The 22871-nt window shown below is 36.9% G+C and overlaps 2 protein-coding genes across 8 annotated transcripts in view; one reads left to right on the top strand and one right to left on the bottom strand.

The window, feature by feature from the left end:
- Slc30a7 (solute carrier family 30 member 7) overlaps nucleotides 1-2256 on the bottom strand; it is an 84024-nt gene extending 81768 nt beyond the window's left edge. Inside the window, exons 1-2 of the mRNA XM_027943121.2 lie at nucleotides 2021-2256; nucleotides 1698-1799 (exon numbers count right to left, since the gene is read on the bottom strand). Coding sequence (XP_027798922.1) covers nucleotides 1698-1799; nucleotides 2021-2100 — 182 coding nt within the window. The 5' untranslated portion in view covers nucleotides 2101-2256. The remainder of the gene's footprint in view (nucleotides 1-1697; nucleotides 1800-2020) is intronic.
- Nucleotides 2257-2389: 133 nt separating this feature from the next.
- Nucleotides 2390-22352, top strand: Extl2 (exostosin like glycosyltransferase 2). Of its 7 annotated transcripts, XM_027943160.2 has the most exons (7): nucleotides 2390-2822; nucleotides 2954-3147; nucleotides 3563-3640; nucleotides 5778-5853; nucleotides 16955-17382; nucleotides 18024-18094; nucleotides 20372-22352. In XM_027943160.2, the coding sequence occupies exons 4-7, from the start codon at nucleotides 5849-5851 to the stop codon at nucleotides 20858-20860; spliced, it is 993 nt and encodes a 330-aa protein (XP_027798961.1). In that variant the 5' UTR covers nucleotides 2390-2822; nucleotides 2954-3147; nucleotides 3563-3640; nucleotides 5778-5848; the 3' UTR covers nucleotides 20861-22352. The 7 variants fall into 7 exon arrangements, with proteins under 7 accessions (XP_027798961.1, XP_071474197.1, XP_071474195.1 ...); XM_071618096.1 differs by lacking the exon at nucleotides 2954-3147 and having other exon boundaries at nucleotides 5781-5853; XM_071618094.1 differs by lacking the exon at nucleotides 2954-3147.
- Nucleotides 22353-22871: the final 519 nt, after the last annotated feature.

Below are 22871 nucleotides of genomic sequence, written 5' to 3'. Positions count from 1 at the left end.
ACTTTAATCATGGTATAATATTTATTATATTTTTTATATATTCCTCATCTTAAATTATGTCATAAGTTTGGCATGTGTGCTGATTGTGTCACAACTGTATTATGGTTTATATATGAACATTTTGTTACAGTTTCTTTATATTGCAATACATTATGTATCATTATGGTATAAACCACTTTGTGATATTTGAGATGCCTAAGACACCTCTTTCATGTAAAAATTAGGTATGTAGTAACTCTTGATCTGTAGAGATCAATTAGGAAAGTACTAAAGCCATCATTTTCCAAATCATTTGTCAGTATACATCAGTGCACAGGGAAAACATCTATGATGGGGTATATTTCTCTCATACACACATAATTTTCCAGGGGATTCAAAAATGGTTATTATTATTATTTTTGTACTGAGGATTTAACCAATGGGCACTGAGCTATATCCCTAGTACTTTTTATTTTTTTATTTTGAGACAGGGTCTGGTTAAGTTGCTGAGAGTTTCAGTAAATTGCTAATGCTGGCCTCAAAATTGCTGATTGCAATTCTTCTGTCTCAGCCTCCATAGTTACTTTGGTTACAGGCATGTGCCACCATGACTGGCTTCAAAATAGTTATTAAATATAACAAGACTTAATTGTCAATATACCTTTGACACCCAACTTGTGATGAAAGCAAAAATCTTTATAATCTGTTGATTACTTAGTATTGTTTATAAAAGTGAATTGATTATTCAATTGAAAAGCATAGTTTTTCATATGAAAATATAGATGTCAAAAACCTGATGACAGAATCCAAGGTCATTATTCAACCTCAATACAAATAAAGATCAAAGACAATTCTCTTTGAAAGTGAACCTTAAAGGATAGAGACTAAGTCTGTTTAATCAGTAGAAAATAAAGCATAAATGGCAAAGGTTCTTAATCTGGGGTCCAAGATCTATTTCAGAAAACCCAAGAACCACCAGGCTTTATGTAAAATTCTGAGTCTTGGCTTTCATCAGATTCTCAAATGAGTATAAATCTAAAGATGAGTTAGTAGAAGTGTGATGATCTTATTTAGCAGAATAATTTCACAAGATCTTAAGTTATTTAACAGCAAAAACCTAAGTAATAGCAACTTCATTTCCATAGTTACACTGAATTTTCCTCTTTCCAAGGAGGAAATATAGTAGGGGGCGGGAAAAAGCTGACACCAAAAACCATCAACTCTATAGAGGTTTCCAGAAAACTATATGGGATTTCTACCCAGTTAGGACCAAAGGGAAATCATGAGACAGTTTCAGCATTAAAGAGAAAAAGAGAATGGCACACATTTTCCTGGACATCCCAGTACTCCCTCTCTGAATCTTCAGGGTGAAATCCAAATGCCACTCCCCCAGGGAGAGTCAGGTTTCTCCCAATACCAAGTAGGCAAAGCTAAGGTGAGCTGATTCAGAAACGAAATACTCTCTCCATCTGCCAAAACGAATAGGGGGCTTGTTCATCTTGTCTGACCATATGGGACAGGAAGGAGGTTGCATGATAGGACCTGAAAATTAGGACAGGCGGCCCTAACATATTGATATGGGTTGTGAAAAAGCAACAGAGGTGGTGGCAAAGGTAAAACCTGAACCTCCCGGTGAGGAGCTACGTGGCACTAAGCAAATAGTGCCTGGTCTTCCTCCACCTTTTGCTTCCGCCCCAACCATTTTCCCCTTTGGTTACCAGTTGCTCCAGATGCCATAGAGTAGTTCCACAAAAGCGAAAGAGAGGTTCAGGCACAGGAAGAAAAACAGGTTCCGGGACGTCTTGTCCGACAGGATAGACCTGGGCATGATAAATCGGGAAGAGATTAAGAGAGTCGAGGGGGTGCCGGGACCCCGAGTTGCGGTCCTTCTTTCAAGACCTTCCCAGTCCACACACTCTTTTCCCCACAGCGGGAGGCTGAGGGAGTGTCCCTAACATTCCCTCTCTAGACCCTGGACCATCTTTAGGTCTGGGCTTTCCTTCTGCTGGACACCCCCTCCCAGCAAAACAGAACCCCGCACCTAAACCAGCCCGAGATCTTGCCGAACAGATTGAACTTGGGTGGTTTGTATTCATCATCCTTGATGGACAGGGGCAACATCTTCTCTGCCCGGCGTAGGGCCGGGCCTACTCCCCTCGACAAGTGGCTCCGTGGGGTGATGGCAGTGACAGCGGTGACGCCTCAGACCGGAACCCCCAGCACCAGCCTGGGGCCGCGCGTGGCTGCGAGACACAGACAGACACAGACAGACACAGACACACACCCGGGAACTAGCTGACTTCCGGCCCGGGCCGCGCAACGCGTCCTGGGACGGAAAAGGGGGTGGGCGGGGCTGTGGCCGGGGCTTCCCGGCGGAGGGCGGGGCTTACGGCGGGGCGGGGCGGAGGCTGAGGAAGGTTGAGGAAAGAAGTGCAGCTATGGCGGGATCTGCGCAGCTCATCCCGGCGAGGTCCCACTACCTGAATTCACGCAGAATTTTCTGACGTGGCGACATTTGCAGACTAGGCTAGCTGAGAGCTTGAGCCCGCTCACTCCTACTCCGACCGCCTACGACCAATGTTCCCGGATGCACTGAGTCCAGCGCCTGCCCCTTCGCCATTAACCCTCTCTGGGCATTGTTAGGTCCTGGTGCAGTAGGTAGCAATGCTTTAGAATCCGGGCGGCCACGTGTTCTCCCGCCCGTGCGCAGGAAGCCTAAGTGATGGCTTTGCCGGGTGAACACTGTGAACACCTAAATCCTTGTAATCCCCCCCTTCCCCGAAAACAGCGCCTGCCCCTCCATTGCTGTCACGCGGAAGGCGGCCTTCCCGAAGGACTTGAAGGTACTTAAAAAGAGCCCTTTACAAAGAGGTCACACTAAGTTGAGATTTGGCTAAAGCGTTGCTTCCCCGACGGTCTATGTCCGCTGACACCCTGAAACTCTGTAATTCGTACACGTCCCTTTCGCTTCCAGGTCATCCCCGGGGCAGCAACCTGCCACTATGATTCTTATCAGAACCTCGCTGCCAGTTTTGGGGAAGTCCAGTAAGAAGCCGGCTCAGCGGGGCACAGGGGTGTGCAGGGCACCAGGAGGCGAGCCCAGCGGGCCTTGGCCGGGCAGACTAGACCGCGGGACGCCTTTCCGGGAAATTGTTTGGATAAAGTCAGGTTGTCTGTCACGTGAATGATTAAAAGTTGTTACCTTGCAGAAGAAATGGGAAGGGATGGAGGAAAGAACTTTGGGCTGGAAACTACAAAACCGAGCTTCTTGGGAATTCCTTTTAGTCTAACAGGAAGTGGAGCGTCACCGAATGGGAGGGGTGGCCACTCCGTGACTGTCCCCTGCTTCAGGCGCTCACTTTGCAGGCGGCGCGTTTCCCGGGTTATAAATCCAACGAATGATGCACGCTGCTTGGTTTAGGAAAAAGAAAAAAACAAAAATGAGCAAGCGAGACGCCCCTTCCGTTTTATGCTAACCCAGCTGCAAGCAAATAAATTGGTTCCCCCACTGCAATCTTCTGCACTCAGGTGAGGAGACAGCAAAATACTCTCGCGTTACAATTTTTTTTTTTTTTTTTTGCAGGATATATGCATGTTTGCTCCCGTTCTTGGAACTTTCCATATGAGGGATACTAATTCTCTAGTTTGATTTTTGAAAAATGTAGGTATTCTGCATTTTTAAAAAACGTTGATGTTTTCAAGATGCTGTGTAAAAACTGCTAGGTTCCACAAATTAAGTTCTGGGAAGAGTATTTTGTCTTTGCCTATCTTAGCGTCTGTTTCATTATTTTAATTTAAACATAAAAATATTTTCAATTAGTAACATTTACTTTTTTAGGAAGCTTTTATATTTGTAATAGTTTTGTCATGCTGCTGGGGAAACCTTCATTGGGTGCAAACTAGGAAGTTCAATGATAAATATTTTCCTTGAAATAGAATTTTTTCTTCAAAAGTGCTTTATTTCAGTACTGTTTAAGGGAAGGGATATAGAAATAATAAAATTTCGGTAACCAATTTCTAGCATTCTCTTACCAAGGTCAGTAGCAATTTGAGCCTGTTTTTGTTTTCTGCCTTTGAAAATTAATTCTGCATTGTACATTGTACTGGTACAAATGTGAAATTTCTCAGCAGGTTTATGGAGAAATCTACATTACCCTTTTGAGACAGTTTTGAAATATGTTGGAAAAATTGAATCAATTTCTAGAGACTCTTGAATTTCCCTCTCTCTACCCCAAATATATAAGCAAGGTATTACCGTGTGGACCTTCTTCTTTCAAAAAAATTTTAATGCTACTTCACAGCTTTCAGTCTTGAACAGCATAATGGCCAAATTCAATACGAAAGGAATTTTTATGTGCAAATAAAAGTGTAGGTGGACACTGTTTAAATTAGGAAAAGTTCTATGAGTGGAAAATATTCCACTGTGCCTTACTTCATTATCTTGAAATAATATTTGTCCCACACATGTTAACCTATATATGTTGTCGTGTCAGAAGTCATTTAATGACTATTTACTATATGCCAGATTCTGTGCTTGGCTTGGGAATACAAAGCCTGGTAAGGTAAAGTTCTTTCCCTGGAAGAATTTTTATGGAGAGGAGAAGTTGAAGTGAAGAGAAGGATAAATCAATCAGTCTAGTATTTTAGAACTGTGTGATGTGTAAGTTGTACACATGAGATGCTCTTTGAGCAATGAGGATGAGTATCTGTCACTCAGTCAATCTTTTTGTGTAACCTAATCCATTCCTTTTCCCCTGTAATAATAATAATTTTGTTATGCAAGAACATGACTTTGGAAAATAAAAAATGATTCATTAGCTCTATTTAGGTGGTCAGTGTCTTGCAAGTCTCCAATCAGGTACAGTATTCTAAAGTCTACAGTTAGAATTCTTAGTTTCTTCATGTTACAAGATTAAGTGGATATATAAGATCATAAAGTAGATGTAGTAATGAATATTTTAAAACTAATAAATGCATTTTTACTAAGAACTTCTTAAATATTTGTTTATATCATCAACAAAGTACAGTAGGTTAACTATGCATATTCTATGGGAGACATATGAAGACCGAGAAATGAAAACAGAAAGAATTAAGGGGCAAGAGTTCCTCTCCCACCATGGTTTCTTCTTTCCAGCAACAACCAGCAAGAATGGGACAGATGCCATCTCTTATCCTCATTCATCTATCCTGGCAACACTATTTTAGACTTCATAATTTTTTAGGTGAATCAAATCGAATGCCCTATGAATTGCTGGTGAAAACAGGAATTATAATAGTGTATTAGAGTAGAGAGATTTGTAAATCCAGAAATTGAATAAAAATGCAAATTTCTCATGTTAAGAAATTTGTAATGTTTTGAACAACCAACAATAAAAAATTAAAAAAAATCATAGAAGATGATTTAAATAGAAATGTGATGAGTATATGTCAAAATTTTACATGTTTTTGCCATAGTAAATGTTTGGCCTAAAATGTAAAAAAAAAAAAAAAAAAAAGAAGAAGTTTTACTCTATGGCATATATGCTCTAGTGTCAGATGTATAAGCATAAATGCTCAGAATGGTGTTAGTTTTTTCTGCTTCTGGACCTTGGAGAAAAATGAAAACAAAAATGTAGCATTTTTAGTGTCAATCAACAGGAAGCCATTTTCTGCCTCATGTAATTTTTAAGACACAGAATAGCAAATTATAATTTACAAATAATTCAGATACTATGGACATTGCTATTAAAAGCAGTGCTATTTTTTTCATTTTCTGCTGATTAACAAAATATCACAGAAAACTCTTTTCTTTCTCTTAGTAGTGCCAAGGGAGCTTATTCCTATCAATCACTGAAGCCATAAAAAAGTTTTTTAAAAAGCTAATCACACAATGAGGTAAGTAGCATGTTTTTTTCCTTTTTCTTTTTGAAAGTATGTACTTTATACCACTCAGTACCATTAAGTGTTTTTACATTGCTCTGTCACTAATCTTCAGAACTTTTTCATCTTGTAAAACTAAAATATATATATCTATTAAACAACAACTATCCATTATCCTCTACCTCCATCCCCTGGCAAGTATAGTCTGCTATCTCTTTCCATGAATTTGACTATCCTGAATACCTCATCTGTGTGGAATCATACAATATCTGCCTTCTTTGTGACTGGGCCAGTTTCACATAGCATAATGTTTTCATGTTTAACATAAACATGTTTATGCATGTTTAGCATGTACCAGAATTCCCTTTCTTTTTAAGTCCAATATTTCATCAGATATATATATATATATATACCACATTTTCTGAACGGATTATACATTTATTGATAGACATTTGGGTTGTTTCTGCCTTTTGCTGTTGCTGATGATGCTGCTATGAAAGTAGGTAAAGTAGAAGAATTTTTAATCTGCAAAAGATTATTTTCAATAAAGATATTTTGGTTTTCTTGAAGATAAAAGTTCCTACTTGAACCAGCCAGTGTCTGTTAGAAAATTCTAGAAGGCCTTCTTCAGAATAGATACATTGAAATACTACTCCAGAATGCCTTCTTCAGAATAGATACATTGAAATACTACTCCAGATTATAGATTGAAGTCAATAGTCATATTCTTTATGTATGTGTGCTGTGGATGGAACCTATGGCCTTATGCTTGCTAAGCATGCACTGTACCTCTAAGCTATATACCCCCAGCCCCAATACCTGTAAGTTTGAAATATCCTTGTAAACTAGAATGAAGTTGAAAATAGACCTTACAGATGACAAAGATAATTCAAAGTGGCTCAAGCACAGAAGTCAGGAGTTTGGTTCTGACCTACCACTCTTTCTGTGGCTCAGGAAATTTATTTAATATTCTCACCCTCACATGTCCCATCTACAAAATAGAATGGATATATTTTATTTCTCTTCTTACTAAAAATTTGAAACATTGCCAATCTGAGGTATTGTATAATATGAAGAAAGGACAACTATAACAACTTTCTTTACTATTGCTAAGCTCAGTGAGGTAAGGAACTACACCTACCTGTTCATGGTACCTGACATGCTGGACATATGGTATGTGATGATTGATGCAGCACCATGGATGTTTGACTTTTCCCTAAGAACATGAGAAAACTCACATCGATTGGGATTGCTTCTACCTCAAATTTGAAATCTGAAAATATTTATAAGTCATAATTCATTTATATGAAATCTGTTTCTCTTAGAGAAGTGATTTTGGAAGTGCTGAAAATCAGTGTTGAGTAAAAAGGAGAGGTTCCATAGAATATTCCAAGGATCTATTGCCTAACTATCTTGCCCCCCCCACTTCCCTGTGTCTAAAACAGATAGAGATTCAAATGAAAACCTCCAGTATCCTAGAATGGGAAAAGTAATATGTTTGCAGATATGGTTGCAACCATATCTGCAAACCAACCATATCTGCAAACATATTACTTTTCCCATTCTATACTAAGCTAAAGATATCTGCAAACATATTCCCATTCTATACTAAGCTAAAGATGCTTTATCCATTTCTAGTTTTCTTCCTAGGATACATTGACTCCTTTGATTCTTACAAGTCATTGGTATACCTCTTAGTAATAAGGCCACCCTTAATCCTGGGCAGGTAGTTGTCTGTGGAATTGATCATCTCCAAGCATCATCATCATCATCATCATTATCATCAGGAGCAACAATTAATTGGCAATTCAGGAGGAAGGTGCAAGGCTGGAAAGAAATTTCTTCTCACAAAATTCATATCTGTGCATTTCACAAATAGGGAGGACTTTATTGTCTACCTCAGTAACAAATGACTGGATTGAAGGAAGCAGGTGATACTTTAAAAATATTACACATAATGTTTACGTGTTATTTCCCCTTTATCAATGATAGTAAAGCACACTCCAATGAATTGATAATGTTGAAAGAATATGATAGTATGTATAGAAAAGGGAAGAGGAAAAATAGAAAATATCAGAACTGATGAGCAGCTTTCACCATGGATAAGGGGGTGAGATCAGGAAGGGAATTGGAAACAGGCTTTTATTTACTGATATCCCTATTCTAAATGATGCCCTTGTTATCCATCCTAACCTGATTTTTCCATAAAGAAATGGCCCAGTCAACCTGGCTGCCAGCAGGAGGACTTAATAGGTAGTATAATCAGTACAAAAATGCTTTTTTCATAGCTTTTACTGAGAAATGAACGTTGCAGTAGCATCTATGTATTCAAATGTGATGCTGTGATAAATGTAGCTATTTCTCAATATGTTTTAGTAATTCTTTTTCAGAACTGTAGTTTCAAAAATGTAGTAAAGGCAGAACTAAGCCTTTGAAATATAGGGTTTTTTAATAGTTATCAATCATTTTACATACATATATATGATTAGTTATACTGTACATAAGAAAGGCAGATTACTTAATAGTCTATAATACAGTTGCTGTAGATTATGAAGATCCATTCATATCATTGTATAATTTCTTATTCTTTTCATATATACATGACAGTAGAGTGATCACTGTATAATTAATTGATCATAAATACAAGATCACAAGATGAATCTGTGATACTACACGGATCCTTTTTTTATCATTATAAGGCTATTCCTATTCCTGCTTTTCCTACTGTACTTGTTGTTAACACAAAACAATTTAAATTATTTTGATGTATTTAGACTCACAAAAAAAAAAGTAACAGGAATTAAGAATCTTGTAAGAGTAGATGGGCTCTTTAGGGGAAAAAAGTGAAATGAAATCGTTTAGGAAGGAGAGGATAGAATTCAGACAGAATTGGTAGAAAATGAGAAGAACCATATGGCATTTATAAAATAACAATGAAAGAAACAAATTTCCTGAATATGGGTAAAATTCTTAAGTTAAAAACTTTTTGCAGAATACTGTATAGCACCTTGGGAAAAACCATGAAGTAAAGTGACCTTTCATGTTCTCTTTCTGGCATTTTATATTGTACAGTTACATAAATTCTAGTTTACGCTGCTTAAATTTTAATGGAAAAGGCTTACTCTGGCCAATAGTGAACTTAGTTTTTCTCTTTCTGCCAGCCATCCAATGTCTATAGCTTATGTCACTTTGAGAACCCAAACTAAATTTTCTTTTAAAAAAAAATCTTTATTTATTTATTTTTATGTGGTGCTGAGGATCAAACCCAATACCTCACACATGCAAGGCAAGTGCTCTACCACTGAGCTACAGTCCCAGCCCTGCAAACTAAATTTTCATTTGTCAAATAGGTGAGACTTTATCTGTTAAATCAGGTATGTTGCCTATCTTATTAAATAATATATATTTTGATGATTGTTGCCGCCTAAACCTCCCTTAGGAGTGTTACAAGGAGGATGTTGTCCAACAAATGATGGTTTCCCCCTAAGGCAGATGAGTTCATCAAGAGTTTCCACAGAAACAGGAATATCCAAAGATATTTCAATGCAGAATATCTTTGGAAAGATGTGAAAAAAAATCAGAGATTGGAGACATCTTTTATTTATGAAGTACATTGGCCAAAGAACTGAAAGCAGAAAAGTGACCTATATGTTGTGGGCTTAAGGTCACATTTCAAGACTGGCTGTCCTATTACCATATGGGTGGTGACCCTGGTTTTTTACACAGGGAAAGATTTCTCGTGTGTTGTCTAGTCTTAATTGGACTTAATTTGCATTTAATTTGAGTTTATTCTGTTCAAGTTTTAGGCACCATTTTAAAGGTTAGGGGAATTTGAACATTAAGTCCCTCTCCCCATTCAACTGGCAAGAGTTATGAGCACTTACACACACAAAAAAAAATGATCCAGACAGTGTTCTGGATTATTATGACTGCCATAACTCCCTCAGGAGGCATTTAGATTGAAAAAAAAAAGCTTGGGGCACAGCTGTGATGCTTGGAAGCAAGATCTAGCAGCACTGTGTTCAGAGTTCACAGGAGCATGGAGGAAGGATTGCAGCAAGGGCAACTTTCACAGCAGAGGTGATGCTTGAAAGGGATGTAGTGTGGGGCTTGTCGGATGGAGAGAAGGAGAGGCTTTGTAGATAGAGAAAACAGCATGTGCCAGTACAGGGAGTCATGGAATAGTTTGCTGTATACAGTACTGGTAAGAGGAAAGGCATTTTGGAATTCAGTATTTGTGCACTCTTTTTCAGTTTGAACAGTGTCATGCACATAATAAACCTGGCCAGAAATTGTTCATCAGTTGTACAAGTGTCTCTTCCAAATCTCATCTTACATGCTCATAGACGGAAAATCCAGGTTCTGAATTGACCTTTGCAGTCCACCTTGGAGTGATTTTATTTCTTGATAGCTTCAGGCCCTTTTCTGAGAATCTATATTCTATAATCATGGGTTTTTAAGCAAGTACATACCCTAGAGAATGAGCCAGAGGAGAAGCAATCTGTATGGTTTCAGACAAATCTCACAGTGAAATGGTAGCATAGTTACCATTCTCCTACCATCTGTGACATAAAAATGAAAATAAAAGTTTCTCATTGTATGATGCCAAGCTGCTCATTGCAGTTCTACCTTACAAGTTGAAGACAACTAATATTTGTTCATGTGTGCTCTGGCATATTCATTTACAAATTCTCTCTGGATAATTATTGTTCTTCCAGTTTGAAGAGATTAGGCCCCAGGAAAGAATTCTCAACAGTGCTCTATCTAGGAAACTTTGATAGATGATGTAGTAAATAATCAAATAGCAGATCTTTGATAATTCAAATTGCTGATTCATTTAAAGACTGTACAGGAGAGAATGCAACTATTGCTTCATAGACCATGTATTATTTACTTTCTTACTTGACCTTATGTTCATGTTTAAGAAAAAATCTTTATAATTTCAGATAATGCTTCAGTTCTCAGATATTAAATATTTCTGACATAATGTCCCAACAGTTCCACTCCTCAGCATATATCCAAGAGAAATGATAACAATTTAACATAAAAATGTGTACATGAGTATTCATAGCACCAAATTCATAGTAGCCAAAGTGTAGGAATAACCCAAATGTCCAGCAACTGATGAACAGGTAAACAAAATGTGATGTGTCCATAGAATGGAATATTATTTGACAATTTAAAAAAAAAAAAGAATGAGATACTGGTAAATGCTACAACATGTATAAATTTTGAAAAAACTTGAAAATGCTTTTGCTAAGTGAAATAAGTCAGATATAAAGGGTATATATTATATGATTCTATTCATATGAAATGTCTAGAATTGGCAAACCCATTGAGACAGAAAGTAAATTAGTGGTTTCCTGGGGCTAGGGGAGAGTTTGGGGATTGGTATTAATAGAAAGGGAAGTGATTGCTAATGGGCCTGGGTTCCTTTTTTGGGATATTGGAAATGCTTTAAAATTAAATTATAGAGATATTTCCAAAACTCCATGGGTATATTAAAAGCCAGTGAACTGTATACTTTAGTGGGGTGAATTTCATTAAAACTGTAAAAGAATTCCAACATACCAAGTGACAAGTACCTTAGTGACAGTCTGATATATTAGTTTTTTGATACATTCTTACAGAATTTACTATAGCATTGTGAAAGTGTCATGGACTGTACCATCAGGAAATTCTTGCCCTGGCTCTGTGACTGACAGGTCAAAAGCAGCTTCATGACCTTAGGCAAGATCCTTATCCCTGGACCCTGAGTTCTTACTGTAAAACAGGAAGCTGGATTAGGTAGCCGTGAGCTATCTTCCAGCTGCCTGAATTTATATGTTTGTTCAGTGAGTCATGTAATTATTGGGGCAGTTTTAGAGACATGGCTTTGCACCCTTATTGTTTGAGTATAACAAATAGCAGTGGGGTTTTCGGATGCTACTTGTCTGGTAGTCCTCCCCATCATGTTCAAGTACATCTTCTTAGTAACTAGTATGTAGAGCAGGGTTTTTCAACCTTATCATTATCTGAATATTAAGGCAGATAATTCTTTGCTGTGGGATTATAGGATGTTTAGCAGCATCCAGACCTCTACCCCATAGATAGCAATATCTCCCCTCCAGACTTTTCCATATGCCCTTTGGAGGGCAAATTGTCCCTGGTTGAAAACCTCTAGTGTGGAAGATGCTGGAATAACACTGCATAAAAAATAGCTAAAAGAATCTGTTCTCAACCTATAAAGGACTAGTAAACCAATATAGGTACAAATAATATTGTTAGGGGATCTTTGATTTTTCAGATAATAAATAGAAGAAAAATTTTTGTTTTACTGATATTTATAGTGTTTATCAAAGTTATATTTAATCTGTGGTCATGGGGATGAGAAATGGACAGAAAGATAATAGACTAAGAGCTATCCAATCCTCTTTGGAACGAGACAGGGTGTCAGTAAATATATAAAGACATAATTTTAAAAAGGAATATTTAGGAATCAAGATCAAGAGAACTGGGAGGCACCTACAGTTTCTTCTTGGTTCTTTACAGGTAAGACACAGGTTATACAGATATGCTGTCTCCCATCTCCCATATCTCACATTCAAAGCCCAAACCTCTGAATGGGATGATAGGTTCTTTCTCTAGAAAGGAAGAGAAGAAGGCTATAAACTATGAGGTCCGTATAGCCATAAAGTCATTACTACTTTCCAAACTATATTAAAGCTGCTTCTAATGTGCTTACAGTAGCAGCTAGACATCAGCCTACTGCAGTGTGTCACTTGCAGTGCAGTCTGTAAAGTTCTCTCTTGCTTTTCCATACAAACTAAAAAGTTCATATAATTTTATTAGGCTGCATTATTTAAGGCAAAATGAAATATTTGCAGTGTTTCTAAAAATATAAGTTATTAATATCTTCTGAAACCTTTCTGATTGAGGTAAAGTAGGGGATTAAAAGTTCTCTGAGAGAGAAATTTTCTAGAGTGGGTAAAAGGAACAAACTTTGTTGCGTTCCTAGCAACTTAAACACTCAGACCTTTTGCCCACCCAGGGACACCATCTGTCACGTTGCACTCCACTAAAACACTCAGGGTCACTCCAGGGGAACTGGGCTGCGCAAAATAACCACACAAGAGACAGAAATACCTTTTTATTTGAGGGTGCTGTGACGGCTCTTCTAACCTTAGGGGTCTGCAGAGAGAGAGAGAGAGAGAGAGTCCTCAAGTGCTGACCCCTTTTATTGAGGAGAAGCTATTCAAATAAGGCAAGGGGATCAGGTTTCAAGGGGCTGAGTCTAACTTCATGATGTCTGCTGTCAGCAGATTGACTGACATCTAGGAAGGCCACACCCAAAGGAAGAGTAAGAGAAAGGAACACACAAAGGGTATTTCCATGGAACATTCTAACCTAAACAGGGCAAGGGGTAGTATCACAAAGGAACAGGTGAGTGTAGCTCTACCCACAGGGATGTAGGAAGGCATACCCATGCTTGAAGACACAGTACTCACCCTAAAGATCTGGGCTTTAGTCTGGGTTACCTAGGCAACCAGATCACAAGGTGGCAGACAATGCCACACCAATCAGAAGAGGAGACAAATGCTGGTCATGTACTATGTTGCCTCCCACAAAATTCCTACTTAAAATTGTAACTAAATGTGAAGTAATCTCTCGAGTGGCTTTGACATTGTATATTTACAATAGTCTTTAACAATTAATTTTTATTACTTTTTCTCTTCTAAATTGCCAGATAGTAAACTACCAATGTCTACATTAGAGACTAGACACTTCTGTATGCAGAAAGTGAAAGAAGATCTTGTTTTAGATACACTTCACTGCAGTTATCAAAGTGGTTCTTTCCCCAAGCATTTATATCTGGCCATTCTTATGTAGTACTGAAAATGTTTTATGGACCTGCTTTTGATTCAGTATTTAAAAAGTTTTAAAGGCCCTTGAATCAAGATTATTAATTCATATGGTTTGTCTTCGAATGACTATATTAACAATAAGTGTTGTTTTAGTAAAAGGGTATATAAGATGAAAATTTTGTACTCTAAAGCCTTAAATTAATGTCCTTGAAAAATAATCACAGTAAAGCCGAGTTTACTTCAGAAATAATTTTTTTAGTTCATATAATAGAGTGAGACCGTGAGAGGAAAGGAAACACAGACATTGCTTTTCTTAATAGAACAAACTACAGAAAAAGTCCAGGAGAGAATACCTCTAAAAGTTACTATAAAGGTAGCATTGCTTTTTCATTCTCAACTGTTAAAAAGTGAGAGCTGCTAGGACAATGACTATTGCCTTGTGCTTGTGAATAAGCCCTGCCTTTGTTTGCTCATGCCCTAGCATACTGTCACATCATGAAGACATTGTTATGTTGAGAATTCTTTCTTCTCATAAACTTCAAAGGGAGATGGTAAAGGCTTGGCCTGTGTGGTCTTGTCCTTCAACAATAGAGAAAATTTTGTACAGTTACAAAAGAACGTACAACATGAAACAGGATCATGGAATATGATGGCCACATTAACTCAACCACTACACAGTCTCCTTAGGGAAAAACAGAAGGTTAATTGGGCATTGTTTGGAAAGTAAAGTAAAATTTAGTTGGATATAATACTCAATTAGACAGAGAGATGTTGACTATTCTTAGGATTGCCTGTGGCATCGTGGCCTAGAGGCAATTGCATAACTTCACCACGAGATGTGAAATCAAGAGCTTAGATATTTCTGTGCATGTATACATAGTGTGCTTTTCCAAGAAGATGGAGAGAACCAAAAATAAGATGTACAGAGGCAGTGTTATGCCAGGGAGAACAGTAACGGTAGCTCTGTGCCATCAGCATGGGTTAGCAGTGAGAAGTTGTTTTCAGCTTCATCATCTTTGTCGGTAAATAAATGAGATATCTGTCTACAGCATAGCCTAAGAAGAAAAATGTTTCCAAAAGGAGCAAAAAGGGATAGACCTTGGATCAAAGTCATTAAGAATAATATATATCTCATGCCTTCTGATTTTAAGAAACCCATTTTTTTTTTCTTAAAGATATTTTTAAAATGTTGATTAGAAACTCCTCATTGATTTATGGTTTCAGTCTTTTCATAAATAAAAATTTTTGAATTATTCATTTTTCTCACTTCTTGATTTTGTTCTTGCACAGAGTAGTAGAATAGATCTGTGAGTCCTAGTGTATAAGGACCAGCTACCATGGGACCAAAGTTAAAAGAGGCAGGCAGATCCAAGATTGCAGAGAGCACAGTTTATTGGGAGACTTAGGACAGAAGTGTGGTCTTCGGTAGAAGCAAGACCAGTTGGAGCCCTTCAATTTGGATCAGAATTGGGGGTGTATATATGGGTTAGTACAAAAGTAGTTTCATCCTAGCTGGAATGTACTTGGTTTATCTTTGGTTAACATCAAAGAGTCAGGCTCATCCTGGAGCCAGGTCCCTTTGTAAAGTTCCACCTAGTACTCTAAGGGTTTTGTTTATGGTTTGTTGGGAAACTGTGCAGGAAAAACTGACTAGGGCTATTCAGGGGAAATCATGATAGTTACAACTCAAGATGGCTGTAGTTATGTTAACCTAAATTCATACATTGCTAAAATGGATATGAATACTCCGTTGCTGAAATACAAAATAAGGACATACCTAAAAGGCTTACAGAGGCTTGTGGAGGAATAAATAGTTTGGAGTCAGAAGCGGAAATAGCAAAAGGATAAAAAAACAAATCATTGAAAAGACAACAATAGTGTTATAATGGGAGGCAGCAAACATAGAAATTAAATTGTATGAAAACCAGGAAATCAGTTCTGGATCTTTGTAAAATTGTCTGTGAGATTTAGACTTTTATCATATATATAACTGAGATATCTGATTAGGTAAAAAAATTTAACGAATGAAGTAAATAAGCCTCACTTACCTTTGTTCACTGCTCTTCTGTGGCTACCTCTTTAAGTCCTTTAAGTATCTGGAGGAAGATAGAAAGAATGCATAGCTGGGTATATAACACCTGTGCTCTGTATCGCAAGACAAGATGCTCAGGAAGCCTGAATTTGAATGGAGACAGGACACCGTAGCCCATATAATGAACAACAGCCTGGGCTCTAGGTGTCAATTTTCCTGACATAACTACTAGCTCTGCTACCTAAATCCCAGGGAAAATCCACTTTGGATTCTTTCACTCTCATCATGCAGACATACAATAGAACGGATCTCTTATTGAGACTTCTAAACCACTATCAGGCAGTGCCGTGTTATTTGGGGAAAGTTATTTAATCGATCTCTATAAAAATCTAAACTATAAGAAGAAGAAGAAGCAAAAATAAATCAGATTCCATGAGTCTCCTGATCAAAATCCTCCAGTTGCTTCCCATTGAGTGATTTTCTCCTCACTCAGGAGAAAATCCATATACATTATTAAGGCTGACAAGACCCCACATAACCTGGCCCTTGCTTATCATATCCCTCTGGTTTATAACTTTCTTCATTACCACTATCCTAAATTATCTTTTGAATTTGTCTACCTGTCTCTCCCTGCTATCTCCTCTGCTACTGAGAGCAGACACCTTGTCTTATTCATTGCTATATCCACAGAATCTAGAACATTCCTTACACAGGGTGAGTGCTCAGTATCTATTTTGTTGAATAAATACATACTATGGCATATGAAGCACATTCTTGATATACAGGACCTGATAAGGAATAAACCCTCTGTAATTGTTTGCTGCTGCTATCACCATTATCTTCTGCTTTAAGTATGTTCCATATATCATTTTATTTGAAAAAAAAATCTGTTGCCAAAATACAAGTTTAAAATGATTGAATTACTGGAGGAAATACAATCTCTTTTAAAAATAATTTCAGATCTAGATTGTTAGGAAAAAAATTTAAATGCCCAGTTATTATTTGAGGTATATATGATTTTTGTCTACAACTACCAAAAAAAAAGCAAGACCAAAAGGAAAAGAATATTAGACTGTATTTTTTATCTCACAGGCTAACTTAATTATTGTAGAGTAAAGGAGAACTGAACTTGAATCAGCCAATATAAGTTTGACCCTCTCATCATTGAAAAAATATATAAAAAACATGGTGACCGGCAAGAATGCTGACATTCTCTATTTTATTCCCATTTCTACTCCAGGTGTTGCCATCTCTGCAAACTTCCTGGGCGAGTAATGGGGATTCGGGTGCTTCGTTTTTCTTTGGTGATCATCCTTGTGCTACTATTGGTAGCCGGGGCTTTAACCAATTTACTTCCCAATGTCAAAGAAGACAAGATGCTCACTTTGCGTAGGGAAGTAAAATCCCAGGGAAAGTCCACCCTGGATTCTTTCACTCTCATCATGCAGACGTACAATAGAACGGATCTCTTATTGAGACTTCTAAACCACTATCAGGCAGTGCCGCATCTGCACAAAATAATTGTGGTGTGGAACAATGTTGGGGAGAAGGGACCAGATGAGTTATGGAATTCTCTTGGACCTCACCCTGTTCCTGTGATCTTCAAACTACAAACCACAAACAGAATGAGAAATCGACTCCAGGCCTTTCCTGAGGTCGAAACCAATGGTAAGTTGAAGCTGGCTTCTGAGCCTGTAAGAGTTGCAGTTAACCAGGGCTAGGGGTGTGGATTTCTGACTTCCTGCCTATCTTAATGGTCTGGAGAAAAATGGAGGAATTTATTATAAGAAACCACCCTGAAAAGCTTAATGAGCAGTTTCCAAGGTCTCAAGAAGTTTCCTGGGGAGGACAGCATGTACATCTTCATCTTACAACAATAAAAAAGAGGTTAATATTGTTAAATAAATAAATAAGATATGCTATCATATATATCATTGTATTACAGAATGCAGTCAGAGGCCATTAAGCTTATGCTAAATATAATTTTGTCACTCTCCTCACATTTGTAACAGCTGCATGAGGTTTTAATTTGCTTAAAAGAACCTTGGCTTTATTTATTTATAGATTCATTAGTTTCTAGCATGACGGATGATAATTACATGACAATTTTCCTTTCAGGCAGTTATAAAATCAGGTATAATTCAAATAGCTTTTTTCTACTAGACATATTGCTCCAAGATTACATTTCTTGTTTACTAATTGAGTCAGAAAATACTTCATTCAAATTATCTACATAGATACAACTATATCTTAATACTTTTATTTTATTTCCAAACTGTTCAATATAATTTTTTTTCATTTCATTTCAGCGGTATTAATGATAGACGATGACACACTCATCAGTGCCCAGGACCTTGTTTTTGCTTTCTCAGTTTGGCAGGTAATGATGCTGTATCCTTTATGAAACATGTATATGGTTTTATCTAGTGCTTAACCAGGGCAACGTTGTTTAATGTGGGGTCTACTGAAAACAATGTAGATGGTACTTATCTAAAAGAGATAAAATTGTTGTGGGCTTGTCAAGATTTATGACCTTAGTTAAGCCAACCTGGAAGTTATAGTATCTTTTATGTATACTTAATTTATATTTTGGAATATTAGGAAAAAGAACTGCAATTACCTTCCAGAGAACAATGAGGAAATAATCTGGTGCAATAAAGGCTAGAATGCAGATATATGTTTCCATAAGCCACGGACATGTGTCTCAAATGAGAACTATATTTCTGTATTAATATTATATTTAACTTTTTGAAACAGAAAGCATTTATTGCATCAACAATAATTTAATTTAATGAAATAATTTAACTCTGAACAACAGCCTGGGCTCTAGGTGTAGACTTTCCTGACATAATGGATACATAATAAAAAATGGTCTCATACAAATGGTTCTGCGACCATTGTTTAGAAATTGTGCAGTGATAACTTGGCATGTACCATGGTAGGGTTTCATTTGTTTTGTTTTTTTCCTAAATCCTAGCTTGAATAAGTAGACATAAATTGCTCACTTGTTCTCCTATTAAATATGTAATCATAATTGTTGACTTTTATAAGTCACACCACAGTTACCTAAACCCAGAACACCTGTAAAGTGATAAAACACTGTGCTACCCAATAATTTGGTCTAATTTGTGCCATAGTTACCTACTTCCATTAGCTACTTGGCATATAATATTAGATATTAGTGGTGAGTGTCTTAGTACTCTGTAGATATCAGTCTTCTAAAAGCTGCAGTTTTTAACTTCATGTGTAGTGTAGTATCATATCAGCAATTTTTTCAGCCCTGTAAATAAAGGTTTCTAGGCAAAAAGTTCTAATGTAATGCTGTGAGATTTCTATTTCAGGTTAAAAAAAATCAGTTTACCCAACATGTTAAGATAGGGGCAGGCAGAATACAAAGACTGTGATTAAATACAACAATCTAACAGAACAATAAATAAAGAGGAGATAAATATGATTTTAGGTATTATTAGTAAAAACAGTTTCAATCCACTGTGCATTGCTCCATGCAGTGAGTCATATTGGTGCCCTACATATGTTACAATTTGAGGTCCAGAGGCAAGCAGGATCAAGTAGATGTTCATCTGAGTACCTCCATTTAAGGTGGTCTCTTTTCCTTCTCTGGCCATCTGAAATTTCTTTCATTGTATAGATTGTATAGATGGCACTTCTCTGAAGCTTCCCGGCCCTTATCCCCTATCCCCTGACCTTCTGTTTTGCCTCCAGCAACACAGTTGTTACTCTCTCCTCCATACTCCCCTCAGATTTACCCAGCTGCATTTGCAGATGGTTCACATCATTGTAATTCCTTGTTCACCTATCTGTAATGTCCCCTCCCTAGACTGTGTGTTCTTTGGAATGATATTTAACTCAGCCTGATTTGTGTTCATTCAACAAGTGAATGAAACTCTTGATATTTTATAGGAGTGAACTAAATCTTTCAATCCCATAAGTTCTTGCCTCTTTCCTATGCTTCAGTGTTTTTCTTTTGTTGATTTTCATTTTATCTTTTTCACTCTCACCTTAATTGTATGAAGTGTTTTGCTGCCATTTGTTTTTTTCTTCAAAGATCTTAATACATCTGTAATTTATATATTCATGTATAATTTACATATTTTGAATAAAGAAATACCCAAGCTGAGAAAGGATAAAATATAACATTGGTTAAAATCAACAGTGACTTTCAAGAACATTAAAATCAACATGGAAAAACAGTAAAATCATACATATAGATCACAATTTTATATATTCCTAAGAGATTATAACATTTTTTGAAAATTGTTATATTGTATCTTGTCTCCTACAATAAATAGCCTTCCTGCAATCAACTTTTCTTGCAGCAACTTGGAAGGACTAGAGTCATTGGTGACTAGAATTTGTTAAGATCAGATAATGTTAGAATATTTGTGGGGGTTAGAATTTTTTTTCCAGAGAGATTTGGGGTGTGATGGAATTTGACCTGTTACCTTATTAGGATACAGATTTATGAAGTTACCCGGAGTTAGATGAAATTAAGATATATATATATATGTGTGTGTGTGTGTGTGTATAATAAGGAAAAGTTGACTAATCAGTTTCAATCTTTCATAATAAATAGTCTTTTTCACTATGTCTGCTCTAAATAAATGTCATACTTAATTATTCTTTTCCCTCTTTTCAGCAATTCCCTGATCAAATTGTAGGATTTGTTCCTAGAAAGCATGTCTCTACTTTATCGGGTATCTATAGTTATGGAGGTTTTGAACTACAAACACCAGGGTTTGGAAATGGTGACCAGTACTCCATGGTGCTGATCGGAGCCTCATTCTTCAATAGCAAATATCTTGAACTCTTTCAGAGACAACCTGCAACTGTCCATGCTTTGATAGATGAAACTCAAAACTGTGATGATATTGCCATGAATTTTATCATTGCCAAGCACATTGGGAAGACTTCAGGAATATTTGTGAAACCTGTAAACATGGGCAATTTGGAAAAAGAAACCAATGGTGGCTATTCTGGAATGTGGCATCGAGCTGAACACTTTCTGCAGAGGTCTTATTGTATTAATAAGCTTGTTAATATCTATGATAGCATGCCCTTAAAATACTCCAACATTATGATTTCCCAGTTTGGTTTTCCATATGCCAATCATAAAAGTAAAATGTGAAAGTAAAACAAAAACAAACCTGAAAACTGCTTGGTATTTGAGTAGCTTCTCCATGCTATGTATTTTTGTTCTTAAGCAGCAACATGAACTTTTATCTATTCCAGAAGTCTCTACAGTAGAAAAAGAATATGCAGCACTTCTAGGATGTAAAATTCACATTAACTTCAAAAACCAAGAAGCTAGTCTCATCCACATAGGTCTTCTCATGAAGAATTTTCACCTAAGGTTATAATGCCTTGGTTGACAATTTTATTGTTTACATCTCGAGACTGTTTTACAATTGCTTTGATTCCTGGCATTCGCCTTAATGACCTATAGCAAGCTGTTTCCAGAATTGGAAAGTCAAGAAAGGCATTTCTCAGCTTTTTCACTAAGGTTGATTGTTTTAATTTGAAGCCTGCAATGCCTCTTTAGCAAAAGCCTGCGGTATAGGGAAAAGCCATGTGAGAAGAGAAGTTTCAATCTCATGTGAAAACAAGGAGAAGACGTGACTACCAGTGCTTCCCTATGACCCTTCCAACCAGAGTTAGCTCTGCCCAGCATGGTTTGGATGCAAAGTTAGGTGCTGTTTGTTTTTATTGCTAAGTCTGTTGTGACTGGGAGCATAAGTTTTAGTAGCTAAAAGATGTCTAGTTGTTTGCTTGATTTTTGTGAGTCTACTGCATGGATCACCCAAAAATGCAGCCTGTGTTTCTTATATGCAACTTAAATGCAGCAAGGAGTAAATGTGTTACTGTATTTTGTGACTGAATATGACTTGGAGAATGTATATTAATTCTTATATTTTACATGGAGTATGTTTAAGAAAATGTGTAAAATAACTTCTGGAAGAATGAGTAAGTAGAAACTAGCAGAAGTGAAAATCAATATCAAAAGATCTTTATTATTAAAGAATAGGTTATCTCATGGATACTAAACAGCTGTGTGTATTACACACAAATGCTTGCATTCAGAACTTGTTTCCTTTTTTTTTTTTTCTTTGAATAAGATCCAAGACACTATTTATCATGGTGAAATTTCAATTACACAGATACAAGAAAAAAAAATAAGTACTGAGTCATAGCAGAAATTCTCTAGGAAGTCCACATCAGTTCATTGTTAAGTTTGCCCACTGTGCTGTTTATCAGTGTCTGTGTCCCACCCAGTCTGTGTTAATTGCTGACAAGGGGTACTTAATTAGGCCTCCATCACTTTTTCTTCCTCCTCCTCCTCACCGTCCTTCTCTCCCTCCACCTTCGTCTCTTTACACAGTGCCTGTATACTCTCAAAGTTTCAAGTATAGTGAAATAATCATGTTAATGTGCCAACATTGATGCCATTGTGCAGTTAGTTCATTATATTTTGGGTTTTTTATTGTTTGTTTGTTTGTTACACTAGAGTATGTACATGTCTTAATGTGGTCAGGTTAAAAAGTTGCTTTCCCCAACCCTGAAAGTACTTTTTTGCCTTCTGGTATTCCACTCTCAGACAAATAAAATAAACTTTAACTCTCCATGTGTTGTATGTTAATTAAGCAGATTCATGGTTTTGTGGCTGGTGTTTTTGTAAACTTCTTTATATTGTGTTATATTGCTAAGGATGAAGGAGAAATATCAGCTACCTACTCTATGAGAAAATTTCCCATTAGGAAAATATTCTCAGATTTTATTTCCCATTTTGTGTTTTTAAACTTGCCTTAAGCATAACATAAGTTAATTAGACCATGTTTTCAGTTATCAATAAGGGAAATATGAAATCAAAGTGCAGCCCAGTAGATATTACAAAGAGTCCTGTTTTGTGGCTAGACTTCTACTAACACCATCTTTCCCTGAACTGCTCCTACTCTTGCCCCACATGATCCAGGAGAGAGAGACTCAGGCTAAGCAGCGCAACACTTAATATCACATCTAGAGCATTTGCTTCCCATCAATCTTCCCAACTTTGTGCACTCTTAAATTTTATTTGTTAACATGCAAAACACTTTGCTGCAGGATTTGGAAGACTTCTCATTCATAGAATGCTGTCAAAGGGA

This window comes from Marmota flaviventris, chromosome 10, assembly GCF_047511675.1.
Source record: "Marmota flaviventris isolate mMarFla1 chromosome 10, mMarFla1.hap1, whole genome shotgun sequence".
NCBI lineage: Eukaryota > Metazoa > Chordata > Mammalia > Rodentia > Sciuridae > Marmota > Marmota flaviventris.
This window is presented reverse-complemented; position numbering and strand designations above follow the sequence as displayed.